The sequence below is a fragment of the Trachypithecus francoisi genome, unplaced genomic scaffold (assembly GCF_009764315.1).
Source record: "Trachypithecus francoisi isolate TF-2019V2 unplaced genomic scaffold, Tfra_2.0 Lachesis_group8, whole genome shotgun sequence".
In the NCBI taxonomy this organism is placed as follows: domain Eukaryota; kingdom Metazoa; phylum Chordata; class Mammalia; order Primates; family Cercopithecidae; genus Trachypithecus; species Trachypithecus francoisi.
In genome coordinates this window covers 106,843,566-106,871,502 of record NW_022681473.1, presented here as the reverse complement: position 1 = coordinate 106,871,502, position 27,937 = coordinate 106,843,566, and the positions used below count along the sequence as shown (strand labels likewise).

General features: G+C 47.9%; 3 protein-coding genes and 1 long non-coding RNA gene across 27 annotated transcripts in view; 1 reads left to right on the top strand and 3 right to left on the bottom strand.

Annotated features, from left to right (window-relative positions):
• Positions 1-936: 936 nt before the first annotated feature.
• Positions 937-18,372, bottom strand: TMEM25 (transmembrane protein 25). Of its 17 annotated transcripts, none has more exons than XM_033207345.1 (9): positions 18,184-18,285; positions 17,551-17,647; positions 16,963-17,274; positions 16,216-16,506; positions 15,872-16,003; positions 15,533-15,563; positions 15,291-15,391; positions 15,063-15,152; positions 13,588-14,910 (listed from the first exon to the last, which is right to left on the bottom strand). In XM_033207345.1, exons 2-9 carry the CDS (start codon positions 17,618-17,620, stop codon positions 14,837-14,839), a joined length of 1,101 nt encoding a protein of 366 aa, XP_033063236.1. In that variant the 5' UTR covers positions 17,621-17,647; positions 18,184-18,285; the 3' UTR covers positions 13,588-14,836. The 17 variants fall into 17 exon arrangements, with proteins under 17 accessions (XP_033063232.1, XP_033063230.1, XP_033063229.1 ...); XM_033207346.1 differs by having other exon boundaries at positions 13,590-14,910; positions 17,551-17,644; positions 18,184-18,372; XM_033207344.1 differs by having other exon boundaries at positions 13,590-14,910; positions 16,963-17,295; positions 17,551-17,644; positions 18,184-18,319.
• A 63-nt stretch (positions 18,373-18,435) lies between these two features.
• TTC36 (tetratricopeptide repeat domain 36) lies at positions 18,436-22,588 on the bottom strand. Its single transcript, XM_033207352.1, has 3 exons — positions 22,003-22,588; positions 20,843-21,031; positions 18,436-18,775 (listed from the first exon to the last, which is right to left on the bottom strand). The coding sequence occupies exons 1-3, from the start codon at positions 22,268-22,270 to the stop codon at positions 18,513-18,515; spliced, it is 720 nt and encodes a 239-aa protein (XP_033063243.1). The 5' UTR covers positions 22,271-22,588; the 3' UTR covers positions 18,436-18,512.
• On the top strand, positions 18,813-24,275 carry LOC117081441. The gene is made up of 2 exons (XR_004436166.1): positions 18,813-18,925; positions 22,575-24,275. It is a non-coding gene; the product is annotated as an uncharacterized LOC117081441 (long non-coding RNA).
• The window catches only part of KMT2A (lysine methyltransferase 2A), a 94,857-nt gene continuing 89,963 nt past the window's right edge, over positions 23,044-27,937 (bottom strand). For 6 of the 8 annotated variants that reach the window (XM_033207326.1, XM_033207325.1, XM_033207327.1 and 3 more), the window contains one exon: positions 24,014-27,730. In XM_033207326.1, the coding sequence (XP_033063217.1) occupies positions 27,455-27,730 (276 nt within the window). In that variant the 3' untranslated portion in view covers positions 24,014-27,454. Of the gene's footprint in view, positions 27,731-27,937 lie in introns of all 8 variants that reach the window. The other 2 variants (XM_033207328.1, XM_033207329.1) reach the window with 1 other exon arrangement.

The following is a 27,937-nucleotide window of genomic DNA, read 5'->3' as shown; positions in this document are numbered from 1 at the left end:
TCATTTGAGCGCAAGAATTTGGGACCAGCCTGGGCAACATAGGGAGACCCTGTCTCTACAAAAAATAATAATTGGGCATGGGAGGCTGAGGCGGGAGGATCCCTTGAGCCCAGGAGGTCAAGGCTGCAGTGAGCCATGATCATGCAACATAGCAAGACACTGCTGTCTAAACAAAACAAAAAATCGATACCATCAGCCTAACAGATACACAATAAACACATAGGTAGGAGAGGAACTGTTTCTTATAAACCCTTTAACTATGATCATCATGCTTGAAGCCTCAGTTTTGTTTTGTTGTTTCTTAAGAGACAGGGTCTTGCTGTATTGTCTAGGCTGGAGTGCAGTGGCATTTCATAGGCCCCTACTCTTGGGCTCAAGCCATCCTCCTGCCTCAGCCTACCAATTAGCTGGAACTGCAGGTGCACCACCATGGCTGGCCTAAGTTTGACATATCAGGCCCACATGCTTTGCTCTCAGATAGGTACCATTAATGCTTACATTCAACTCATAGGGAATGAAGGGAGACAAAATTGGATAGGATTCCATTAGGTTTGCTCCATTAGGTTTTCAGGAAGCAATCAGATGGCCTTCTGAGCTGAAAGATAACACTAATAAATACAGTTGATTCTCATTCATGGTGGTTATTCTGTAAAGTTACTGTGAACACTTATTTAGCAAATATTGAACTATAGAACCATTGTTCCTAGAGGAAATACAGGGTTAGGTTCCTGTGTAGCTCTGGTCATAACATCTCATCAGCTGACCACTAATTCATTGAACTCGTAGCCAACAGCACTATAACTCATGCCTGAATGAGCTATACTGCTAACACTTATTTTCTCCATAGGGCACATCACAGCCTTCTTGCACCTAAGAACACAAGTTGGCACTTCAGCACTACTCTTGGAAACCATTTTAAACAGCGAAATTACCATAAAAAATGTTCAAAATGTAGCACTACATAGACTGCAAAAAGGACACTTGTTTCTAATATGACTTGAAATGAGGCAGAGTGCCACCTTCAACCTCAGCTGGGAATGTGGGCATCAGGAAACCAGAATTTTTCAGTGTTCCGAGCATGTCCAAAAATGACCATGGAAACAAGTAGTAATTTGGGGTTGCAAATAGATTTTAGCAAGTAGGTGAATTCACAAATACAGAATCTGCAAATACTGAGAATCAGCTGGACTCCCTGCTTAAGCTCCTGGTTGGTGCCTGGGCCTTTCAGCTTCTCTGTCTCCTCTAGCACATCCACCGCACCTCTTTAGGGATCATCTTCAGATGGCTTTCACCAGGCTTCTCTCTCCAACAGTCTCCAGTTACTCCCTTTTGGCTACTTGCTCTGTAACCCTAGGAAAAGTCAATTAACTTCCCAGCCATGAAACAGTTACAATAAACACTAACTTTGTCCTGTGGATAAAAATAATGTGAAAAGATTAAGTGGGCTGGGCACAGTGGTTCACACATGTAATTCCAGCACTTTGGGAGGCTGAGTTAGGAGGATCACTTAAGCCCAGGAGTTAAGAGACCAACTCAGGGAATAAAGCAAGACCATGTCTCTACAAAAAATAAAATAGCTGGGTATGGTTGCGCATTCCCATAGTCCCAGCTGCTTGGGACGTTGAAGCAGGAGGATCGTTTGAGCCCAGGAGGTGAAGGTTATAGTGAGCTACGATTGCACCACTGCACTGAAGCCTAGGTGACAGAGTGAGACCCCGTCTCCAAAAAATAAGTGCCAGTGCCATAAAATGTAAAATATAATAATTTTGTTACTAAGTATAAATTTTCAACTCTGGCCTTTTAGACTTCCATTTGGCTACTCTCTCCCTACCCCAAGATCCTCACTTTCTACAATTGTCCGAGGTAAACTGCAAAACCAATTTGCTTGTCATGCTATGCACGTGACTCATGAGTTCTCTGTTCCAACTAAACTTTTAGGTAGGCGACTTTCCTTGCTGAAAGTGTCCCTCGCCTTCTCTGCTGATCCTAGGCTCCTGGCACTTCCAAGTAAACAAAAATCAAACTCAAGTATTTACATCTTCACTCCCTCCTTTAATCCTACTAAAATGTCAGTATAGGAAACTAAATAGATGTAAACCAGCGAGGACAGATAATAGGAAAGAAAATGATGAGAGACTAGAGAGCAACAATTGTAGAAGATGAAGGGGTAACTGATTTAGTAGGAGAAAGATAAAAAACCTGAAATCTAACTGCATGTAGAGGACAGGGTCTGAGAGTCAGTGAGAAGTAAGCCACTTCACACTGTGGAACCCTGGAAAGGATCGGCAACAGAAAGTGCCAGATAATTCTGATAGCAAGTGTATAGGGTGGGGCTGAAAACAGGAGGTTGGTTGAAGGTTTATACGGGAAGCAGATCCCCAGAACCTTCCCCCACTGTGCACCCACCTCCTTAGCTTAACAGAAAATGGGCACCTTTGAACCAGGTAGGCTCGGACATGAGAATACCAAGCAACTAGGAGGACGGAAGTAAGGGGCAATGTTTAAATAAAAGGATTAAATAAAGGAATGAGTTTGCATCCAGCCCTGTGTCAAGCTGATACCTCCAAAGCAGGATACTGAAAGAGTCTACTTCCAGGAAATTGATCAGGCAAAGAGGAAAGACCTACAGATACTGACAATTAGGATTCTTTAAGCAAATGTCCAGATCCTACCTATACATCAACTTCCAGATTTTTTGTCTTAATCATGTGTATGCACACACAAATCATAAACTACCATACAGAAGATAAGAAGGAAATAGAGGACTTCTTCTTTTTTTAATTTTTAAATTTTTTTTTAGAGAGTCTCACTCTGGGCCGGGCGCGGTGGCTCAAACCTGTAATCCCAGCACTTTGGGAGGCTGAGGCGGGTGGATCACGAGGTCAGGAGGTCGAGACCATCCTGGCTAACATGGTGAAACCCCATCTCTACTAAAAAAATATAAAAAATTAGCCGGGCGAGGTGGCGGGCGCCTGTAGTCCCAGCTACTCCGGAGGCTGAGGCAGGAGAATGGCATAAACCCGAGAGGCGGAGCTTGCAGTGAGCTGAGATCTGGCCACTGCACTCCAACCTGGGCGACTGAGCGAGACTCTGTCTCAAAAAAAAAAAGAGTCTCACTCTGTTGCCCAGGCTGGAGTACAGTGATGAGATCTCGGCTCACTACAAATTCCCCTTCCTGGGCTCAGGTGATCCTCCCACCTCAGCCTCCTGAGTAGCTGGGATTATAGGCATGCACCACCATGCCTGGTTTTTCTGTTTTTTTGTTTGTTTATTTATTTATTTTTTTGTATTTTTAGTACAGACAGGGTTTCACCATGTTGGTCAGGCTGGTCTTGAACTCCTGGTTTCAAGTGATCCACCCACCTTGGCTTCCCAAAGTGCTAGGATTACAGGTGTGAGCCACTATGCCCGGCCAGAAATAGGAAACTTAATAAATCAATCAGAGCTAACAGAAATACAAAACACTTGGCCGGGCGCGGTGGCTCACGCCTGTAATCCCAGCACTTTGGGAGGCTGAGGCGAGTGGATCACAAGGTCAGGAGATCGAGACCATCCTGGCTAACACGATGAAACTCCGTCTCTATTAAAAATACAAAAAATTAGCCGGGTGCGGTGGCAGGCGCCTGTGGTCCCAGCTACTCGGGAGGCTGAGGCAGGAGAATGGCGTGGGCCTGGGAGGCGGAGCTTGCAGTGAGCCAAGATCATGCCACTGCACTCCAGCCTGGGCGACAGAGCAAGACTCTGTCTCAAAAAAAAAAAAAAAGAAATACAAAACACTCTAACAGCAGCATACAGATGCTTCTCAAGTGCACATGGGACATTGTTTAGGATAGACCATATGTTGGGCTACAAGTCCCAATAGATTTAAGAGACAGACATACAAAGTAGTTTCTCTGACTGTACCAGGATGAAGTTAGAAATCAATAACAGAAGGAAAACAGGAAAATTCACAAATTTGTGGAAATTAAGCAATACACTCTTAACCAATAGGTCAAAGAAGAAGTCACAAGAGAAATTAGAAAATTAGAAACAAATGAGCTGGGCGTGGTGGCTCACGTCTGTAATCCCAGCTCTTTGGGAGGCCAAGGTGGGCAGATCACTTGAGATAAGGAGTTGGAGACCAGCCTGGCCAACATGGTAAAACCCTGTCTCTACTAAAAATATAAAAATTAGCCGGGTGTGGTAATGGGCACCTGTAATCCCAGCTACTCAGGAGGCTGAGGCAGGAGAATCACTTCAACCAGGAAGGCAGAGGTTGCAGTGAGCTAAGATCATGCCACTGCACTCTAGCCTGAGTGACAGAGTAAGACTCCGTCTAAAAAAAAAAAAAAAAAAAAGAAACAAAAAATGAAAGCACGACATACCAAAACTAACGGGATACAGCTAAAGCAGTGCCAAGAGGGAATTTATGTGTAAATGTTTATATTAAGAAAGATCTCGTCGGGCATGGTGGCTCACGCCTGTAATCCCAGTACTTTGGGAGGCCAAGGCGGTGGATCACAAGGTCAAGAGATCGAGACTATCCTGGCCAACATGGTGAAACCCCGTCTCTACTAAAAATACAAAAATTAGCTGGGTGTGGTGGCACATGCCGGTAGTCCCAGCTACTTGGGAGGCTGAGGCAGGAGAATTGCTTGAACCCGGGAAGCGGAGGTTGTAGTGAGCTGAGATTGTGCCACTGTACTCCAGCCTGGTAACAGAGTGAGACTCTGTCTCAAAAAAAAAAAAAAAAAAAGATTTCAAATAATCTACAAATTAAGGAACTAGGAAAAGAAGAGTAAAACTGAAGGAAAAAAAAAAAGAAAAAAAGAAACCCAAAGCTAACAGAAGAAAGGAAATAAAGATTAAAGCAGAGTCCCATGGTTTGAAAGCCAGCTCAGCAGCAGAACAATAGAACAGGTAGAGGTTTTTGATGCCAGTCCCTGGCATTTGGATGGCATTTCTGGACCCACTGGGGCCATGGGGAACTTGCCACCCTAAAGGGAAGGTCACAGGCCTGTCTGCCTTCGCCATCTGCTGACTATATGGCCCCCAGGCCCTTGAGTGAACATAGGCGGTAGTTACATAGTGGATACAAGGGCCTTAGGCGAGACTCAGTGCTGTGCTGGCTTCAGGTCTCACCCAGTTAAGTCCCAGTGGCGGTGGCCACAGGGGTTCTTATGTCACCCCACTCCTGGCTCCAGGTGGCCCACCACACAGAGAGACTCCATTTGTTTGGGAGAAAGTAAGAGAAGAGAACAAGAGTCTCTGACTGGTAATACAGATAATTCTGGATTTCATCCAACACCACCAAGGCAGTACCTCTATGAGTCTGTAATAACCAGAGTGTTATTGAGCTTGGGGTGATCCCTAATGCAGAGACTGCTTAGATCACAACATCAAAGTCCTTTTGAGTACCTGGAAAGCCTTTCCAAGAAGGATGGGTACAAATAAGCCTAGACTGTGAAGACTACGATAAATACCTGCCTCTTGAATGCCCAGACACTGACGAATATCTACAAGCATCAACACCATTCAGGAAGACATGACGTCACCAAACAAACCTAAATAAGGCACCAGAGACCAATCTTGGAGAGAGAGAGGTATGCGACCTTTCAGACAGAGAAGTCAAAATAGCTGTTTTGAGGAAACTCAAATCAAGATAACACAAAGAAGGAATCCAGAATTCTATCAGATAAGTTTAACCAAGAGATTGAAATAATTTAAAAGAATCAAGCAGAAATTCTAGAGTTGAAAAATGCAATGGGCATATTGAAGAACACATCAGAGTTTTTTTTTTGAGACAGGGTCTCACTCTGTTGCCCAGGTTGGAGTGCAATGGTGTGATCCCACGGCTCACTGCAACCTCCACCTCCTGTGTTCAAGCAATTCTCGTGCTTCAGCGTCCCAGGTAGCTGGGATGACAGGCATGTGCCACCACACTTGGCTAATTTTCTGTGTTTTTAGTAGAGACCGTTTTGCCATGTTTGCCAAGCCGGTCTGGAACTCCTGGCCTGAAGTGGTCCACCTGCCTTGGCCTCCTAAAGTGTTGGAATTACAGACATGAGCTACCATATGTGGGCCATGCATAAGAGTCTTGTAATAGCAGAATTGATCAAGCAGAAGAATTAGTGAACTGAAGACAGGCTATTTGAAAATGCACGGTCTGGGCCGGGCATGGTGGCTCACGCCTGTAATCCCAGCACTTTAGGAGGCCAAGGCAGGCGGATCACTTGAGTTCAGGAGTTTGAGACCAGCCTGGCCAACATGGTGAAACCCCATCTCTACTAAAAATACAAAAATTAGCTGAGCATGGTGGCGGGCACCTGTAGTCCCAGCTACTTGGGAGGTTGAGGCAGGAGAATTCTTAGATCCCAGGAAGTGGAGGCTGTAGTGAGCTGAGATCACACCATTGCACACCAGCCTGGGCGACAGAGTGAGACTCTGTCTCAAAAAACAAAACAAAACAGTCAGAGGAGATGAAAGAAAATAGAATAAAAAAGAATGAGGCATGCCTACAAGAGCTAGAAAATTGCCTCAAAAGCGCAAGTCTAAGAGTTACTGGCCTTAAAGAGGTGGTAGAGAAAAAAAAAATGGAGTAGAAAGTTTATTCAAAGGGATAACAGAGAATTTCCCAAGCCTAGAGAAAGGTATCAATATCCAAGTACAAGAAGGTTAAAGAACACCAAGCAGATTTAACCCAAAGACTACCTCAAGGCATTTAATAATCAAGCACCTAAAGGTCAAGGATAAGGAAAGGATCCTAAAAGCAGCAAGAGAAATGAAACATACAAAGAAGTCCAATACATCTAGCAGCAGACCTCTCAGTGGTAGCCTTATAAGCCAGGAGAGAATGGCTTGACATATTTAAAGTGCTGAAGGAAAAAAACTTTTACCCTAGAGTAGCATATCTGGTGAAAATATCCTTCAGACATGAAGGAGAAATAAAGACTTTTCCAGACAAAAGGTGAAGGATGTCACCAACACCAGACCTGTCCTACAAGAAATGCTAAAGGACATTAATGAGCAATAAGAAATCATCTGAAGGTACAAAATTTACTGGTAATAGTAAGTACACAGAAAAAAACCAGAATATTATAACCTCGTAACTATGGTGTATAAACTACTTGTATCTGAAGTAGAAAGACAAAAAGATGAACCAATGAAAAATAGTAACTACAGCAACTTTTCAAGATATAAATAGAACCAACAAAAAGTAAAAAGCAGGGATACAAACTTAAGGTGTAGAGTTTTTATTAGTTTTCTTTTTGCTTTTTTGCTTATGCAAACAGTGTTGTTGTTCTCAGATTAAAATAATGAATTATAAGATACTATTTGCGGCCAGGCGCGGTGGCTCACGCTTGTAATCCCAGCACTTTGGGAGGCCAAGGCAGACGGATCACTTAAGGTCAGGAGTTTGAGACCAGCTTGGCCAACATGGTGAAATCCTGTCTCTACTAAAAACACAAAATTAGCCGGGTGTGGTGGTATGCGCCTGTAGTCCCAGCTACTCGGGAGGCTGAGACAGGAGAATCACTTGAACCTGTGAAGCAGAGGTTGCAGTGAGCCGAGATTGCACCACCACACTCCAGCCTGGGTGACAGAGCGAGACTCCATCTCAAAAAAACAAACAAAACGAAACAAGATAGTATTTGCAAGCCTCATGGTAACCTCAAATCAACAAACACACAATGGAAACAAAAAATAAAAAGTGAGAAACTAAATCATATCAGAGAAAGTTACCTTCACTAAAAGAAAGACAGGAAGGAAGGAAAGAAGGAAGAGAAGGCCAGAAAACAAATAACAAAATGGCAGCAGTAAGTCTCTTTTTTTTTTTTTTTTTTTTTTTGAGATGGAGTCTCGCTCTGTCGCCCGGGCTGGAGTGCAGTGGCCGGATCTCAGCTCACTGCAAGCTCCGCCTCCCGGGTTTACGCCATTCTCCTGCCTCAGCCTCCGGAGTAGCTGGGACTACAGGCGCCCGCTACCTCGCCCTGCTAGTTTTTTGTATTTTTTAGTAGAGATGGGGTTTCACAGTGTTAGCCAGGATGGTCTCGATCTCCTGACCTCGTGATCCACCCGCCTCGGCCTCCCAAAGTGCTGGGATTACAGGCTTGAGCCACCGCGCCCGGCCGGCAGCAGTAAGTCTTTACTGATCAATATTAACATTGAATGTAAATGGACTCAACTCTCCAATCAAAAGACACAGAGTGGTTGAATGCATAAAAAAAATACAAGACCCAATGATCTGTTGCCTACAGGAAACACACTTCGCCTAAAAAGACACATAGACATAAAGGGATGGAAAAAGATATTCCATGCCAATGGAAACCAAAAACAAGTGCAGTAGTTATACCTCTTTAAGAAAAAATAGATTACAGACAAAAACTACAAGAAGAGACAAGAAAGGTTACTATATCATAATAAAGGGATCAATTTGGCAACAGGGTATAACAATTGTAAATATATATGTACCTAACACTGGAGCACCCACATATAGAAAGCAAATATTATTAGAGCTAAAGAAAGAGATAGACTCCAATGCAATAATAACTGAAGACTTCAACACCCCACTTTCAGCAGAGACAAATCTTCTAGACAGAAAATAAACAAAGAAACACCAGACTTAATTTGCCCTGTTAACCAAATGGACCTAATATATATTTAGAGAACACTTCACCCAGCAACTGCAGAATACACATTCTTCTCTTCAGCATGTGAATATTCTTAAGGGTATACCATATGTTAGGTCACAAAAGTCCTAAAACTTGAAGTCAAAAATTGAAGTAGGCCGGGCGCGGTGGCTCAAGCCTGTAATCCCAGCACTTTGGGAGGCCGAGACGGGCGGATCACGAGGTCAAGAGATCGAGACCATCCTGGCTAACACAGTGAAAACCCGTCTCTACTAAAAAATACAAAAAAAAAAAACTAGCCGGGCGAGGTGGCGGGCGCCTGTAGTCCCAGCTACTCGGGAGGCTGAGGCAGGAGAATGGCGTAAACCCGGGAGGCGGAGCTTGCAGTGAGCTGAGATCCGGCCACTGCGCTCCAGCCTGGGCGACAGAGCGAGACTCTGTCTCAAAAAAAAAAAAAAAAAAAAAAAAAAAATTGAAGTAATATCAAGCATTTTCTGTAACCACAATGGAATAAAACCAGAAATAAATAACAAGAATTTTGGAAACTATACAAATACATGAATTTAAAAATATGTTCCTAAATGACCAGTGGGTGAATGAAGAAATTAAGAAGGAAATTGAAAAATTTCTTGCTGGGTGCGGTGGCTCACGCCTGTAATCCCAGCACTTTGGGAGGCCGAGGCAGGCGGATCACGAGGTCAGGAGATCGAGACCATCCTGGCTAACATGGTGAAACCCCGTCTCTACTAAAAATATACAAAAAAAAAAAAAACCTAGCCGGGCGAGGTGGTGGGCGCCTGTAATCCCAGCTACGTGGGAGGCTGAGGCAGGAGAATGGCGTGAACCCGGGAGGCGGAGGTTGCAGTGAGCCGAGATCCGGCCACTGCACTCCAGCCTGGGCAACAGAGTGAGACTCCATCTCAAAAAAAAGAAAAAAAAAAAAAAAGAAAAATTTCTTTAAACAAATAATGGAAACATACTATGCCAAAACCTATGGAGAACAGTGAAAGCAGTACTAAGAAGGAAGTTTATAGCTATATGTGCCTACATCAAAAAAGAAGAAAGACTTCAAATAAACAACCAAACAATGCATCTTAAAGAACTAGAAAAGCAACAGCAAGCCAGACCCAGTTTTAGTAGGAGAAAAGAAATAAGAAAGATCACAGCAGAAATAAATAAAATTGAAATGAATAAAATAATACAAAAGATCGATGAAACAAAAAGTTGGGGTTTTCTGGTTGTTGTCTTTTTTTGAGACGGAATCTCACTTTTGTCACCCAGGCTGGAGTGCAATGGCGTGATCTCGGATCACTCCAATCTCCGCCTCCTGGGTTCAAGTGATTTTCCTGCCTCAGCCTCCCAAGTAGCTGAGATTACAGGTGCCCAACACCAGGCCCAGCTAATTTTTTTGTATTTTTAGTAGAGATGGGGGTTTCATCATGTTGACCAGGCTGGTCTCGAACTCCTGACCTCAGGTGATCTGCCCGCCTTGGCCTCCCAAAGTGCTAGGATTACAAGTGTGAGCCACCGTGCCCGGCCTGTTTTTATTTTTTTATTTTTATTTTTTTAAGTTAAACAAAATTGGCAAAACTTTAACTAGACCAAGAAAAAAAGGGAGAAGACTCAGATAAAATCAGAGATGAAAAAGGAGACATTATGGCCAGGCGCGGTGGCTCACGCCTGTAATCCCAGCACTTTGGGAGCCTGAGGAGGCCAGATCACCTGAGGTCAGGAATTTGAGACCAGCCTGGCCGACATGGTGAAACCCCATCTCTACTAAAAATACAAAAATTAGCCAGGCGTGGTGGTGCGCACCTGTAATCCCAGCTACTCGGAAGGCTGAGGCAGGAGAATCCTGTGAACTCAGGAGGCAGAGGTTGCCACTGCACTCCGGCCTGGGCAACAAGAACAAAACTTTGTCTCAAAAAGAAAAGAAAAAGGAGACATGACTTTACAATACTTCAGAAATTCAAAGGACCTTTAGTGGCTACTATGAGCAATTATATGCCAAGAAATTGGAAAATCTAGAAGAAATGGATAAATTCCTAGACACATACACCCTACCAAGATTTAACCATAAAGAAATCCAAAACCTGAACAGGCCAATAACAAGGAACAACATGGAAGCCATAATAAAAAGTCTTTCCGGCTGGGCATGGTGGCTCAGGTCTGTAATCCCAGCAGTTTGGGTGGCCAAGGCGGTGCACACCTGTAATCTTGTTTACAATAGTCGAAAGGTGGAAACAACCCAAATGTCCATTGAAAGATAAATAGATAAACAAATGTGTATATGTAAGTAATGGAATGCTATTCAGCCTTAAAAATGAACAACATTCTGACACGTGCAACAATATGGATGCCTTTTTTTTTTTTTTGAGACAGAGTTTTGCTCTTGTCGCCCAGGTTGGAATGCAGTGGCGCAACCTCGGCTCACTGCAACCTCCACCTCCCAGGTTCTCGTGATCCACCCGCCTCAGCCTCCCAAAGTGCTGGGATTACAGGCGTGAACCACTACGGCTGGCCAACATTTCTCAAAAGAAGACATACAAATGGCTAACAGGTGTATGAGAAAATGCTCAACATCACTAATCATCAGAGAAATGCAAATCAAAACCACAATGAGTTGACCCCAATCAGAATGGCTATGATTAAGAAGACAAAGCTGGGCATGGTGGCTCACGCCTGTAATCCCAGCACTTTGGGAGGCCGAGGTGGGCAGATCATGAGGTCAGGAGTTCAAGACCAGCCTGGCCAATATGGTGAAACCCCGTCTCTACTAAAAATACAAAAATTAGCCAGGCGTGGTGGTACATGCCTGTAGTCCCAGCTACTGGGGAGGCTGAGGCAGAAGAATTGCTTGAACCTGGGAGGTGGAGGTTGCAGTGAGCTGAGATCGCACCCCTGCACTCCAGCCTGAGTGACAGAGACTCTGTCTCAAAAAAACAAGACAAATAATTACAGCTATTGATGAGGATGAGGAGAAAAGGGAACTCTTACATTGGTGGGAATGTAAACTAGTACAACCACTACGGAAAACCGTATGGGGATTCTCTCTTTTCTTTGGAGACGGGGTCTCACTCTGTGGCCCAGGCTGGAGTGCAGTGGGGTGATCTCAGTCACTGCAGCCTCTGCCTCCTGGGCTCAAGTGATCCTCTTGCCTCAGCCTCCCAAGTAGCTGGCACTACAGGTACACGCCACCACGCCTGGCTAATTTTTGTGTTTTTGTAGAGACGGGAGTCTCACCATGTTGCCCAGGCTGGTCTTGAACTCCTGGGTTCAAGCGATCCACCTGCTTCGGCCTCCCAAAGTGCTAGGATTACAGGTATGAGTCACCACACCCGGCCTGTGATTTCTCAAAAACCTGAAAATAGAATTACCATTCAATCCAGCAATCCTGCTTCCGGGTATCTCCAAAAAGGAAATCAAAATAGCAAAGAGACACCTGCACTTGCATGTGTATTGCTGCACAATTCACAATAGCAAATATGCAGAATCAACCTAAGTGACCATCAGGTGATGAATGGGTCAAGAAAATGTGGGATAAAGAAAAGAAGTGAGTTGAAAGGTACAAACATATAGTTAGAAGGAATAAAATAAATGCTTGATAGCAGAGGGGGGTGAGTATAGTTAACAAAAGTGTATTGTACTTGGGTAATGGACACCTTGAATATCCTAACCTGATCACTACATATTATACACATGTCACACCAGCCTGGGCAATAGAGTGAGACCCTGTCTCTACACATTTTTTTCTTTTTTTTAAGGACGGAGTCTTGCTCTGTCACCCAGGCTGTAGTGCATTGGGGTGATCTCGGCTCACTGCTATCTCTGCCTCCTGGGTTCCAGCAATTCTCCTGCCTCAGCCTCCCGAGTAGCTGGGACCACAGGCGCATGCCGCCATGCCTGGCTAATTTTTTTGTATTTTAGTAGAGATGGAGTTTCACCATGTTCCCCAGGCTGGTCTCGAACTCCTGCGCTCAGGCAATCCACCTGCCTCGGCCTCCCAAAGTGCTAGGATTACAGGCGTAAGGCACCGTGTCCAGTCCCCCCAGATATTTTTTAATTAGCTGAGCACAATGGCACACACCTGCAGTTCCAACTACTCATGAGGCTGAGGTGGGAGGATCCCTTAAACACAGGAGTTCAAGGCTGCAGTGAGCTATGACTGCACCACTGCACTCCAGCCTGAGTGACAGAGCAAGACACACACACGCGTGCTCTCTCGGGCTCTCTCTCTCTCTATACACATACATACATATATATGTAACAAAATTTCAATGAACCTCATAACTTTGTACCAAAAAAAATCACAGCCCAGTCTGAGCCTTCTGTTCCCATGGGCAGGACGAAGGGGCTCAGCATACTTTAGCCCAGTCCTGAGGTGGGAAGAAGCAGCTCAGTGATATGGACCACGTGAGAATGAGATGCTAGTTATAGCCAAGAGCCCCCCACGCAGCACTCCTGAAATAGAGGATGCCAATCCTGCTGCTGGGAACAGTGTAATTAAAGAAATATTATTTATTTTTCTGAAGCAAATTTGGTAATGTCAGAGCTGAGTGGTGGATATACAGGTGCTTGCCATATTTTTTTCCACTGTGAGATTGGAAAACCTCATTTAAAAAACATATTAGAAGAAGGCTGGGTGCGCTGGCTCACACCTGTACTCCCAGCACTTTGGGAGGCCAAGGTGGGCAGATCACTTGAGGTCGGGAGTTCGAGACCAGTCTGGCCAACATGGTGAAACCCCATCTCTACTAAAAATATAAAAATTAGCTGGGCATGGTGGTAGGCGCCTATAGTCCCAGCTACTTGGGAGGCTGAGGCAGGAGAATCATTTGAATCTGGAAGGCGGAGGTTGCAGTGAGCCAAGATCGTACCCCTGCACTCCAGCCTGGGTGACAGAGTGAGGCTCCATCTCAAACAAAACAAAATAAAACAGAAATGAAAATATATTAATAGAAGAAATGAAGCAGAGATATGTAAATTAATTCAGTCAAGTTTATTAAACTTACTGTGTGCTCAGCACTGTCCTAGGCAGTAACATGAAAAACATTACAAAAGAAGATCTCAACAAGGGAAAAATATATTCTGTACTATATTAATTTCCAATCATTTACATGTTGCCTTTTAAAGCATTCTTAGGTTGTTTTGGGGTATGTGGTCTCCTCCTTTCTCCATGTCCCCCTAAAGCTTCCACACTGTTGAACTATGTGCCTGTGGCGACCATCCTCCAGGAAGGGCACCTTCCTGCTGATGGGGCAACCAGGGGTTGGTCAGGGCCGGGGTCCCATGGTGGAGGAGACATGCTGAGAGGAAAACCATCAATCCCGAGAGCTCAGGACACTCACAGTGAATCACAGAAGGCTAAACGTGGGGAAGCCACAAAGAGGGCTCTGGGCCCCTCACTCACCCCCTCCCCTAGGGGATGTGCTTAAAGTGCTAACACCGTAATAAAATGATGCATAGCTACAAGCCGTCCTGGGTGCTACTAGACTCATCGCTTGCCTCTTCCTCCCTGACTTGTGCTAATACTGAGCAGTGCCACAGGCCAATAGAAAAGTCTAGTGTCCAGCGAAGTAGTAGAGAAGGTCCAACATGTAACCTAGAATTCTCTAGAGGAGGTGGGGAAGGAAGGGGCAGAGAAGAGCAGAGAGCTGTGCAGCAAAAAAGACTTGTGCTTCGCCAGTGCCCCTGGGCCAGGGGTTGGCTCCTGTACAAAGGGCAATTTGGTTCTACATAGCTAGCAGGGTCCTCAGTTTTACCTGAGGGAACAAGGATACATAGCAGAGGAGGGAGGAAAATCCATGCAGGGCCCTCCCTGTCCCCCACAAAGGCACACCCCCATGCCTACTGTACAAGGTGCTGTGGAGTACTGGGGTGGGCATACAGCAGGCCATGACACACTTGGATGCTGGATGACATCTGAACACCCTGGCCAAAAAGCTCCCTCTGGAAGGGCCCAGTCATCACATGCAGGGCCCGCCCTGAGTCAGCGTGAGGGGCTTAGGTCCAATTGGTAGCCTTGCCAAAGACACCTGTGGCCCTGTGGGTTACAGCCCAGTGAAATGCATCACATGCATGACATACAGGGCACCCCAGCTAGGAGGGCAAGCAAAAGTGGCAGTGGCATGACCTCTTCACGTTGGTGACACAGCTAGGCAGAGGATGCCTTGGAGGAATGGGAGGGTGCCCAGAGGCCAAGAGAATACTCTTGTCTCGCCCTCGGCTCAGAGCCAGATCTCATCACTGCTCACACTGGACACTCGATAGATATAGCCCAGCATTGGGAGGCGGATGAAACCTGCAGGATCAAAGAAGCCCGCAGGGACTCAGTAATGCTTGTTCCTTGGAACTTGGGAGAGCCCTCTCTGCCTCCTGGGCACTTGGAGGCCTTTGGCATAAGCACAGGGCTGGGGGGCAGAGGAGGAGGGTGGCAGGCCCCTTCCCCAGTACCTCGGCTGGTGAGGAGGCCGCCGGGCTCCGGGTCCAGAAGCTCTGGCCGGCTGTTGTTCTGAGCCATCTGCCGGTCTGCTGCTTTCACTGCTGGTGGACAAAGAGGGCAGTGTTCAGGAACAGGAGTGTGCCTGATGGGGCCTCGCCCCTCCCAAGCACCAAGCTCTCTTTTTCTCAGAAGCACTTCTGGAGATGAAGCAGAGGCAAAGAGCAGGGCCCTATATATACCTCTGGAATCTGGAGTGAGGTCATTGAGCTGAAGGTTGGACGGGAGGGACATGTTCTCTCGTGGCAGGCGCACGTTGTTGAGTTTTAGGTTGTTGGAGTCACTACAGGGAGGATAAAGGTCGGGATGGATATGTGTCCCAGCACAGGCACTCATGGCTGCCTCTACCAGAAACCGCAGGCTCCCTCCTGTCCCCATCCTGCATTTCGGTGAGGCTTGTCCACCCAGCCCCAGGAAGAATTACCTTGATATCAGAGATGGGCGCCGGGAGGGGCCTGTGGAGAATGAAACCATGTCCCTAATTCTCAATGTGCCCTCCCACGCTGGGCTCTCCTCCTACCCTTTCAGAGCCAGGACCCTCAGGCAAGGGGTCTCTCAAATGCCCAGGCTTGGCCCTGGGGCCAGAGACTGGGTTCCCAGTGCCTGACCCTGCTACCTGGGATGCATGTCACCCTACCCATGGCCACACCCTGGAAGTGCTCTGCCACCGTCAGAGACGACTGGTTCTGCCCAGCTGCACTTGCTGTCCTGGCTGCTGCTCAGCCTGACCTCATCCCCACTACCCCCAGTGTCCCTGGCCTACCTTTGGTTTTCTTCTCTTTCCTACAGACCAGGCAGGCCACCAAGGTGCTGAACCCCACGAGGGTGCCCAGGGCAAGCCCAGCAGCCACAACAATGCCCAGCAGTGGTACTTCCACCCGGGTAGCCAGAAGCCCTGGAGGATGTCCTCTGGTTAGGTCCCAAGTGGGCAGTGCCCCAACCCCAACACGCCATAGGTACTACTCTGCCCTCCTTGCCCAGGGGGGCTGGGAACAGTTCATCCACAAGACCAACTCACAGGGAAACAAGTACTCCCATTGCTGTATGGGGATGTGGACTCCTGCACCCACCTGAGGCTTGGCTGGGCCAGTTGCTGGCCATGCTCACCTGGGGCTGGAAGTGAGGCACTGGTGACACCCACATCATTGGTGGCCACCACCGAGAGGTTGTGTGCCAGGCTGCGGAGCTGCAGCTGTACAGTATGGTTGGTGAGCCAGGGGTAGTTCTGCGCATCCAGCACCAGGAAGTCAGAGGTGTTGACAGTCACTGGCCCATCCTGGTCGATCCAGGTGACATTGGCAGGCGGGTTGGCACGCACCAGGGCAAACAGGACAACCAGGAGGCCTCGGCCCTGAGCTTCCTGGTACTTGGCGCCGACTTGGGCAATCTCTGGCTTGACTGGTGCAAAGCAGAGGCCAATATGCTGTCACCACAGCCCCTTATACTTCTGGCCCTTTCTTCCCAAACCCAGATGGGAGCCAGGGGCCTGGGCCTCTCCTCAGAGGGGATGCTGAGGAACAGGATGGCTGGGTCTGCCAGACAGGTAGCATTTCGTAGTGATTATGAGTGTAAATACTAGAGCCAAATGCCCAGATGTGAATCCTGGCTCTGCTTCTTACCAGCGGGATCGTCACCCTGGGCGGATTGCTTACCCTCTTTCTGCCTCGGTTTTCTTATTTGTAAAATGGTGACAAAAATAGTAATGACCTCATGGGATTATTCAGAGGATAAAATGAGTTCATATTTGCAAAGTGCTTAAGTGTCTGCTAAATGTCCTGCGGACCACCTGCCTGGTGGGTGCTGGGGGTCCCTGGGCAGAGAACCTCTCTCCCTGTCCACCTCAGGGTCACTCACATTGCACATTGAGGATGACAGAGGCGTTGGCTGATCGGCCACTGCTGGGGTCCTGCAGGGAGCAGTTGAGCTCATGCTGGGCCCGCTGGGCAGTGACAGTGAAGGTGCTGGTGCCTCCAGAGAAGGCCTCCCCTCCCACGCTCAGCAGTCTTGAGGTGCTGGCCTCCTGCAGTTGTCCATCCAGATACCAGGCCAATCTGGGGGTGCCAGGCCCCCCTGCCACCCGGCAGGTGAAGGCGTGGCGTTCATTCTCCCGAAGCGCCCGCTCAGCCCAGGTCTGACCATCTATTTGTGGCGCCAACTCCCCCCAACCTGGAACACAGCAGGGGGCCTCTGGGAAGGGGTCAGGCAGGGTTGGTACTGTGCTGTGACCAGGAATTGCCCCAGTGAGAGGAGCACCAGGCCAAGGGAAAGGGCGCCTGAGTCCTCTCACCAGGGACTGGCTGGTTGGACCTAGGTAGGTGGGTGAAGGGAACAGGGACTCCAGGGTTTGGGGCCTGGAGTAGGTACCCAAACAGAAGAGCAGACAGAGGAGTGAGGGGGCTTTGGTCCCAGAATGACTTGGTCAAGGACTGAACAGGGGTGTACCTGAGCTCAGAAGGGCTGGCAGGAGCAGCAGTGTGTGCCGGAGGGTGGCTGGGCCTGGAGGTAGTGCCATGGTGGCCCGGGCCTGGGCCCCAGGCTGCTGAGAGAAGGGGGCGGGCCTCCGTGTCAGCCAGGTGACAGCAGGCAGGTCTAGCAATTGCTCCAGGAATTTACTCCCCAGAAACAAAAAGACCCATGTACGGAGACACAAATGTAGACCAGCCCCCAGTGGCGAAGGCACGGACACCAACGGCAAAGCCCAAAGGTACAGACCCACCCAGCAGACACCTGGACATCCTGCAGGTGCAGAACCGAGCACTGACTCCAGGCTACAATACAAACAGACACACGCCCGCAGATACGCAGAAGCAACCAGCATCCGTGCAACCACACCTTGCACACACGCACTCACACACACTCATACTCGGTCTCCACGCGCCCCTCCCCCAAAGGAATCGCCTTTCTCCCGATCCCATCCTCTCTCCTGCCCTGTTCCCTCTCCCATCCCTCGCCCTACGCCCCCTTTCCTGGTGTTGGTGGCTCCGGTGGATGTGGGTGGAAGAGGAGAGGGTCGGAGGGTGGGGTCGCCGAGCATCCTGCCCCCGCCCCCCGCCCCCCGCCACCGGGGCGGCTCACCTGGCTCCTTCCCCGAGCGCTGCCGGAGCAACTGCTCAGGTCTGATGAGCACCGCAGTCCGCTGCAAGGGCGGGGGCTGCGTCAGGCAGGGCCAATCGATGCCCGGGCCCCACGGGCCCTCCCCCGGCAGGTGGGCGGTCGCGGCTCACCATCCGCCTGGCTGGTGCCTAGCCCGCGCCGAGAGCCCCCCGCACAGAGTGCCCCCGCGTGCCCTTCTCTCCGGGCGCGGGCAGGACGCAGGAGCAGGCGGAGTCGGTTAGGCCCGACGGCTTTATTGGTTCAGGGCCCCCTCCCGTCCCCTCGCCCACGGACGCGCGGGCCAGCCGCGCTCAGCGGCTGTCGCGGGGGCGGCGCAGCTGCCCCATCATGTCGGCCAGCATGCGGTTGCACAGCGCGGCGTAGGGGTTGAGCAGCACCAGCTGGCGCCGCGCGAAGGGGCTGCCCAGCCGTGCCGCCCTCTCGAAGTCCCTGCGGGCGTCGTCGTCTCGGCACTGCAGCCGCGCCAGGAGGCCGCGCTGCACAAAGCTCTGGCGGGCGGCGCGGCCCCGGCCGCCGCTCAGCTCCACTGCGCGTTCCAGGTCCTCCAGGGCGCCTGCGGGACCGACGAGACGGGCGGGGCGGGGGTCAACGGCCGCCGGGGCGGCCTTGCCGGAGCCCCAGCCCACCTGCTGCCGCGCGGATCACCGTGGTCCTTGCGGCTCCCGGCCGTGGCCATTTACAACCCGCCTCGCACCTGCTAGAGGTACGGATCGTTATCCCCATTACACAGACGAAGACTGTGGGAGAGTTGAGAGGACTTGCCCAGGGCTGTACAGCCAGGCCACTTAGTGGCAGAGCTGGGACTGAAGTCCAGGTCTCGCCTTGTTACTATTTTTTTCCACCGCTAATATACGAAAACATGAACGTTGCAGGATTCTGAATGGTCACTATGTTTATGAGTCTGGCCCACTGCCCGGGCAAGTAGCAGCTAATTTATTCCACACCTGTTATTAAGCATCCACTATGTGCCAGGTGACTGACTCTGAATGTCAGGGTTCAAAAAAATAATATTAACTGCATAATCATTTCTTACAAGTACAATCAAGACAGTTTCTCATTGTTTTCCTTTTGAGGGCCCTTTTCTCTTTTCCATTGCTTGCTTTAGAACACATTCTCTCTCTCCTATATCCTGGACTGATTGCCTTTCGTTATTCTTTAGTTATCTCCATGTATGTAATTTCCTTGGTCCTGGAGCCAGAGCTGGCCTGCATCGTTTTTAGTTTTATTATTCTCATAAAATACTTGAGTTGGGCCTCAGAACTCTGAACTCAGAACCTCAGGCAGCCAGCCACCTTCTTAAGTCCATCAGGCTGGCTTCTTTCGGGCTCTGCTTCAATTCACTCATGTTCTCTAGTCTCCCAAAGAGCCTGAGCCTCCGGAGAAGCGCTCAGATTGCAGTACTCCTTGGTTTCCCTCAGAGGAGCTGGTCTGGAGGAATCTCTAGTTGGAAGCACCTCTGCATCTCTCTGGGGTTTTCGTCTGCAGGCTGTCTCCAGCGATCTGGGGCAGATAAGCCTGGAAAGGGGCTCTTGGGAGGTTCCCATTGTTCTTGGAGTGGGCTCAAAACTCCCTAGCCTGGCATTGCTGGTTCTGGGAGCACCTGCGTCACCACGGCTCCTAACAGTCAAGTAGTACTAGGTTTCCGTGGTTTACACCTTCACATTAGCCTCATCTTTGGTCCCCAGTGTGGTCCCATTGTTTCCACTTAATTAGAATAACCTGAATGCAGCAGGAGTTTGATCCAGTCACTCTCCTGTTAAAATCCTTGAGTGAACCCCCCTGTTTTCAAGACAGTGCAGTCTCAGCCTAATACTCCCAAGCTGTTCATCAGGCCCTTGCCCACGGCTCTAGGCTCAGCTCTCCATCCCTCCTCCACTCCCTGCTCCACCCAGCCTGAAGACCTGAAGCTCTCTGTACTTGTGCCTGCTTTTTGGACCTCTACAGACTGTACCTTCTCCACTCACCAACTAACTCCTACTCATGCTTTAAAACTCACCCTTCAGGAACAGGTCCCACGCTGACCCCTCTCAAACTTGTTTTGCTGGTCTCAGAATTATGTGTCTGTTCTGCCCCCTGGAGTGGGAGCGTTCTGAGGAGCAGTATCATGTGGGGATTAAGAGCACACACTCTGGAGCCCTACCACCTGGTTCACATCTCAGCTCTGCTGCTACCTGACTGTATGATAGTGGGCAAGTTACTTAGCCTCTCCATGCTTCAGTTTCTTCATCTATAAACTGGGGGTGACAATGGTACCTACTTTTTAGGGTTGTTGTGAGGATTGATTTACTAGTTTATATGTAAAGTGATTAATGCCTGGTACATAGTGACTGCTGTATAAATGTTGGCGATCCATATACCCTTTATCTCAGTGTCCTCAGCACCAGCCTACTGCCACATAGTCGGTTCTCATTAACTGTTCCTTAATGGAATGCAGTCTCTTCTGATTTTCACATTAGCCCCATGATATTAGCAGGGCCCTTGATACATCTCCTACCTTATAGGTAAGAAGACAGGCTCCAGAGGGGTTTAGCAAGGCCACCCCAGCCCCACAGCCACTTCATTTCTGCTCTGGGCCCTCCCGTGGGCCCTTTTGCAGAGGATACAGGGCATCTCCCCTTACCTGCCACGTCTCCCTGGAGTCGCCGGGCCTGGGCACGGTTGTTGTAGGCTGAAGCCCTCTCAGGCAGCAGGCAGATGGCTTGGCCAAACCTCTCCAGGGCTGTGCTGAGGTCCCCAGCCTCTGCTGCCATCACCCCCTGCAGCTCCAGGGCCTTGGACTGTTCCAGCTGTGCTTGAGGGAAAACTTCATCTGGGCCAGGGAAGGAGCCAGGAGGGCCAGGTGTGCAGTTGGTAGCAAGAAGAAAAAGTCACCTCAGGCTTTGGAATTCTGAGATCTGAGACAGAGCTGACTGGGAATGGGTCACAGCAGGGGTCAGCTGCAGTGTTTGAGGTGGGGGGAGATGAGGTCTCTAAAGCTGGGAGCTAGCATTGCCTGAGTTCCAAGGGACCTGGAAAGGGGCTTTGGTGGGTTCCCCATTGCCAAGAGAATGAAGCCCAAACTCCTCAATCTGTTAAAGCATTTGCTCCAGGTCACACAGGCCATACATTGCAGAGCTTGGATTTGAACCCAGGTCATTCTGGCTCCTGTCTGCATTTTACTCGACTACACTGCCTCTTATGCAAAGGCCCCCATGACATTCCCAGATCATGAACATCACTTCTTATGTATCCCTCAGCGTTTCGGCCTGAGTTAGTAAGGTGTAGGCTTTAATCCTCAGAAACAAAAGATATCAAAAACTTCTTCATTAGGGACTAATGGAAAAGGCAGTGAACACACTCACTGCAGAAGAGTTCGCTTGGAGCTCGGCTTGTGGGTGTTTAGCGGATCCTAGTTGTGCTTGCTATATTGGAACCACTCAACTGAGCAACCATGCCCTGCCTTATCTCAGTCCTCCGCTCTGGTGGTAGTGTTCTCTGTTATGACAAAAATATGAGAGTTTAACATCACCTGGCAATTAAGTTTGGATCATACAATTAATTAAGTGGTAAGTTCAGAGGCCTAAGAGCTGATGGATTCAGAGACAAACCCCGGGTTATTCCTCTTGGCAGGACGTCTCTTACCAAACCCCCATCAGTGCACTAAGGAGCAGCCAGCCTCTCTGATTCCAATCTCAATCATAATCATGGAACAAGGGGCCTTATAAGACCACTACCTCTGCCACCTCGGGAGGCCAGCAGGCCAGCCTATGTGCAGAGCTATACTTCAGATCAAATGCCCACCTTCTTTTTGTTCTTCCTTTTCTGCTTCCTCTCCGAGGTCCAGTCCAACAATGTCTCCAAATGGGGTGTCAGGGTTGAAGATGGCCTGCAGCACTGCCCGATCATTTGGAGTCCCCATGGTGCCCGACTCCAAAATCCCAAAAGGTGACTCCGGATGAGAGAAGAGGGAGGGACGTGGTGAGGGTGGAGCCTCCAGCAGGAAGTTGATCTGAAAGGATGAGGACCACCCCTTCATGAGGAGTGTCTCCCGGTCCTTGGCCGTTAGCATTTGCTCAACCTGTGGCCTGGAGGGTTGACCCTGGCTTGGCAGACTATTTGGTTACTTCTCAACTGCCTCTGCCCCCAGGAGAAACAGTAAACAAATCCAGCTTCAGCCTTAAGGTGGAGTGCAGCTAAGAGAAGGTGCTCTCCAGCTTCTCCCTGAAATGCTTTGTTTATTATATTCACAGTTGAGGAGAAAATAGATAAAAATCACTACTTGACCTCCTTGGATAAAACAGGGGAGCTATGTAGAAGGTAAAGGCCCTGTTCCTTTGTGCTCTTGACCCTGCCTCATATCCACAATTAATTAGGTCTTGAACATACATCACTGATGAATAAAGGAAGAAAATACAGTCGAGAGCCAGTGTGGAGCGGACCTGAAGGTGGGCGACAGGGAATGATTTAGTGATGCCACCTTAAAGTCAAGGACTGTGGAAGGTACTTTGTGACCAGGTCACAGGCCATGTCCCCTCCCCCTTTCCTCCACCCTCTCCAACCAAAGCCAAAAGGAAGCTTAACCATGTGCAGCAATAAACTTGACATGTTTATTAATTAAACTATCACTTAAATAAAAAAAAGTGCATAGAAAATAAACATGTTTAAAAACTCCTTTTTTTTTACAACTATGTACACTTTTTACTTTTACATTCAGTCTTTCGTAGAGAGCTTTCAGCATTATTATTTTTTGAACTATTAAAGTATTTTCCTTCATCCCTGTCACAGGGAGTTAACACTGATGGACTTTAGACACATTTTCCTTTTTTTTTTTTTTTTTTTCTCTTTTTCTCTAACCAGAAGCTTGGAAGAACACAAGGAAAAAAAAAAACAGATCTGTTATACATGATAAAGTTGTCAAAAAATGTCTTATTTCTAGAAAAGAAGCTTGTCATCTGTTGAGCTCTTGAAACAATTATTCAACTACCTGTATTTACTAAAGAGACTGTTAAAAGTTCAATAAAAGAAACACCACAATTCTATTTTCTTGGTTGAAAGACAGAACTAGAGTACCTCGGAACAAGATACCAGGAAAGCACAGAACACAATTTTCCCCTAAATGCAGGTGGTAACCCCAACATTCATAACCAAAAATAGAGCAACAAGGAGGACAGGTACTGACTGGCAACATTCATGGGCAGAAAACAATCCAGGTGACACCATGTCTGCATTTTTCTCTGATCCGAGGAATGGACTATTCTACCATTCCTTTATGGTTAGAGGTTCCCCCCATTTCGGGAATCAGAGGAAAGTGAGCCTGACATCTTCCTGCCGCTACTAGCAACTGTAACACAATCCTTATCTATAGTGTTAAGAGAATTAAAAGCCATGGACTGAACTAGGCTTTGTTACATGGTGCATTACTATATTAGTTCCTATATATATCATATTTATATTTATTTGAAAACCAAAACAAACAAAAAGTTGCAAGTTTCCAGAGTGTGTGACTTGACTAGCATTCATGATTCGGCACAGAACCATCTGCTCAATAACCTTGTATTGCTTTAAAATGAAGGAAATGAAACATAAAATTACACCCAGCCCTTTGCAATGACCCGCTTTTCCTTAAAAACAAAAACAACTTGATTTCTATTTAAAACAAAAAATCCCAAACCAAACTTAAAAGTTAACATCTGACAAGGTTTTGACCTTTAGTATTTTCAGATATTTGATTGAACGTCAGTCCTTTAGAAAGATACATTCATTAGAAGATTTTTTTATTTTTATTTTTGTGTGTGTGTTGTATTTTTTTTCCTTTTTTTTTTTTTTTTTTTTAATCAAGGGAGCTACATGGTGCTCACTGCATTGGCCGGGCGTTTGACAGAGGCGAGCAGGGTGGCGGGCTGGGTCCCGGCAAAGGAGTCTGGTTGAAAACGTATAGCTGCCAGGGCTTCCCCCTTAATTCTTATTATTGGTCTAAAAACAGAGGGGCTGTGCGAGAGGTGGTGGGTGGCCAAGGAGGGAGCCAAGAGACCAAGTTCCGGCCAAAGGGTCAGCGCCATGCAGCTATTCTGGTTACACAGTTGTCACTGGCCACCAGGAAATGCAGCCACAACAGGTTCTAGCAGCAAAGCTGTAAGTGAGCTGGCTCTCACTGAGAACTGACCAGGTTCGCAGCTGTTACTCCTTAGGGATTTGGGATGCCCCTTGGGGGATTCTTGGGAATGACCCACCACAGTTCCTCAATCTGCACTTTTGTGCGGAGATTCCCTTGGTCACTTTTGAAATGAACTCAGATGTGTTTTGGAGATAGCTATGCCATTTTTGCCTTCTTTCCCTCTTGCAGGGAAACCTTCGCTTATCCCCCAAGTTGCTGGCAGGTGTGCTGAAAATTTGGCAATGGACTCAAGGCTGAGCTAGAAGAGGAATTTCTCATTTTTGTGGTTGACAATTAGGGGGTGGAAAGGCAAGGCAAACCATCTGCAGCTGGCAGGAGAAGGAAGCTGTGGGTTCCTCCCCTGTCCTCAGGGTTTAGGGTTGGTAGAAAGAGAGTGAGGAGGGGGCTCACAGTACAGCATGGCCTAGCAGGGCAGTAACTAGGTCTATTTAGCTGAGTTCCCCCCACCCCCTGACTGGCCTTTGGGTCTTTCTCAAGGTGAATTCAGGACCCATCAGTGCATTAATCATTTCAGTAACAAATGCAGCTTAAGTTTTTTTTTCTTTAAAAAAAATAGGAATACAAGGATTTACAAAAAAACCTCACACAGTGCAATAATAAAGGAAAGCAGACACTAGTGGAACCCCTAGGGCCACTACATCTTGTTCATGGGCGAAAGGAGGAAGGGAGGTGAGGTCTGGGTAGAGTGCTTTCCCCAGTCCCCTGCTGGCACTTCTCCATGATGACAAGGAAGTCTCTGCCATCCTGGCCACAGTGCTGGGCTCCCTGCATGACAGTGAAAACAGTGACAATGTTCCAGCAAAGCCACCAGACAAAGTTCTTAAGGTCACGGGAGAGAAGGGAGCCCAGGATGGAAGGCACAGCAGAGCCATGAGTCCTGGGGCAGAGAGTGCTGGGCTGAGTCGTATTGCTTTGCTAGACTTCCATAGGAATGGGCTTCTTGCGGCGAGAAAAGGGTGCCCCACCCTCTACTTGGACTACACTACTCTGAAACCTTGTGGCAGAGGCAGAGAAAAATCTGCTTTATCGTGAGTGGTCAGACTGTGCTTCAGTTTCAACGGGCTGCCCCAAAAGAGGGCACAAGGTGATCAATGGGTTCTCTGCAGATACGAGGCCTTGGTGGGCAGAGGGAAAGGGAAAAGTGGCCTGTGAGGCAGATGGCGATGGAAAATGTCAAGTTGCCATTCAACTTGTTGTTTGCTAACTCTGAAGTAAGAAAGATGAGGGAAATGTAAAAGATTGCCGTCTCTCACCACTCTGGAAGTCGCGCCGGAAAGGAGAGAGGCGGGAAAGAAGAAGAGAAACTGTTGTATCAAGATATTACTGTAGCCTTTTGAGGAGCTTCAATAGGGGAAGGAGGGGAGTGGCCCAATGGAGTTGGGTGACCTTCCTTCTCCATTTATTGTCGAAGAGCAAACCCAGGAAACATTTATGGCAACAGGGCACAAACAAGCTACACATTAAACAACAAAAAGTACACCTTCCAGGGGGAAGTTGGGCAGGAAAAACCAGACTTTGTGTGTACAGCTGAATATTTTCTCTAACTTCATCCTATGAAAATAAAAAATTATTAAAAACCGATCTTCTTTTAAATTAGGATAATACCGCGGTTTAAAAAATAGCCTTGTCATAAGTGCTTCTCCCTATGAAGTGCTTCTCATAGAAAAATATACAAAATATATTTACATTTATAAAACCTTAAATAGTCAACTGTAAACAGAACAGAGTAAAATCCAATGACTTAATTTAACAGGTTCAGGGCACTGTCTTGGGGAAAGGAAGAGAAGAAACATTTGATGCTGTTGTGACCACATCCTAAGGAGTAATCAGGGCAGTAGTGTCATTGAATTTACTTTAGCCATGGGTTGCACGCAGGTGGCAGAGTTCCCTCAACACAAGGTGGTCTAGTCCCCAAGTTGTGGGCCTTGAAATCTGATTAGTGTTCTGCCTTCAACTGGACACTGACCATTTAAAAATTAAGTCTTCCTATGTCTTAACAAGGGGAAAATAAAGTAACCATGTCTTAGGAATGGGACCCAGGGGTCATCCTGGCTGTGATACTCTGGTTGTCGCATGATTTAAATCCTATTTAAATCATCTTTTTCATCTCCTAAAAAATCATGCTACTTATGTTTCTTTAAAACTCTCCGTGGAGCTTTATGAAAACTTTTCCAAATTCTGTCTGGTTATGACCAATGGCTCCTGTCCACTTCCCCACCTGGAGTGCTTACAGGCTCAGGGAACTTTTTGCAGGCACATCCTATGCCCAGCAGGGAGTGTCCTTGAGCAGGCAGTCAGTCTCCCCTACAACCCAGAAAGAAGCATGGGAAAGCAGTGGGATGAAGACAGGGGAAAGGAAGAAAAGGGAGTGAAGAGAGGGAATGGGAGAGGGAAGCCGCTCCTACTGTCAAGAAAGGTAATTGGCTGAGATAAGGCTCCTGGGGACAACACTCCCACTCAAAGCCTACAGGCTCAATGTTTGGTAATTAATTGGCACAACCCCATGACAGCCTTTTGACACCAGAGGTGCTAGGAATCCTGTCTCCCAACCAGAAGTGAACTCTCAAGTGGGAGGATAGTAGGGAAAACCACCAGACCTCTGTTTGTTCGACAGACGCCGTAGGTGGGGCCTGGCTGGCAAACTGTCAGGAATCCAACCAACCCTCCATTTGGGGCCTTGCCTGACCCACTCACTTACAGTGCTTGGGAAAGGGCCAACTTGAGGATGGCAACTTATTTCTGTGGAGATATTCAGGCCCAATCTCCCAACATAACCAACCCTCTATAACAGGCTCCTTCCAGGCAAGTCTGCTAGGGACCCCATTCCCACTTTCTAACGGTAAACAATTGGAGGGGCCCCAGGAGAAAGCCGATCATGGATCTTTCTTCGAGACCTCAACTCTCTCTCCGGGACTATGATCACATGTGAGTATAGGACATAAGAGAGCTCAGCCATCACAGAGGCCCCTCAGCTGTGCCCACTCAATCCGGGAGCTCCCAGCTGCTGGAAAAGGCCTTCAGCGTTGCTTCGGATGGCCCCACGTCCTTGCACTCCAACACTGGGGGAGAAGAGCAGCTTCAGTTTAGGAACTTCCGGCATTTCTTGGCGCCACAGTTGCAGGGCAGCTTGTTGCTGGCATCCTCAATGGGGAACTTATAGTCATAAGTAAGTTCCTCTCCTCGGTAGATCTTACGCATGGCAAAGATGACGATGTGCTTCTGCCCATCAATATTGATGACCCGAGAATAGCAGTTGGGCTCACACGAGTGATTGATGAAGCGTGCAGCATTTCCATGCATGGTGGCATCCACTACCTCTGAGTCATCAATTCGGAACATATAGCAACCAATGCCCTGTACATGCAGGAGAAAGGAGAAGAACTTGTCATTTCTTATAAACTCAGGTTTAAGAACATTTCCCAATCTTCTCTTGATATTACCTATAGCTGCTGATAAAGTTTCTTCTAGTAAAATTCCCAGATTTCTCCCAGTACCTATCTTTCAAGATGCTTCCATGAGGAGTTCCTAGATTACAGGCCACTTTTTCTAATGTCTCTGCAG

Coding starts and splice junctions, on each gene's coding strand:
- TMEM25 (XM_033207351.1), bottom strand. CDS start 17,926: ATGCTGGTTGCTTCTGCGTATCTGCGGGCGTGTGTCTGTTTGTATTGT. Junction 17,275..17,550: donor GCCAGCCCTTCTGAGCTCAG/GTACACCCCTGT, acceptor GCTGTGTTCCAG/GTTGGGGGGAGTTGGCGCCA. Junction 16,004..16,215: donor TGCCTCACTTCCAGCCCCAG/GTGAGCATGGCC, acceptor GACATCCTCCAG/GGCTTCTGGCTACCCGGGTG.
- TTC36 (XM_033207352.1), bottom strand. CDS start 22,270: ATGCTAACGGCCAAGGACCGGGAGACACTCCTCATGAAGGGGTGGTCC. Junction 21,032..22,002: donor AAAGGAAGAACAAAAAGAAG/GTGGGCATTTGA, acceptor TCCCTGGCCCAG/ATGAAGTTTTCCCTCAAGCA. Junction 18,776..20,842: donor ACTCCAGGGAGACGTGGCAG/GTAAGGGGAGAT, acceptor TCGGTCCCGCAG/GCGCCCTGGAGGACCTGGAA.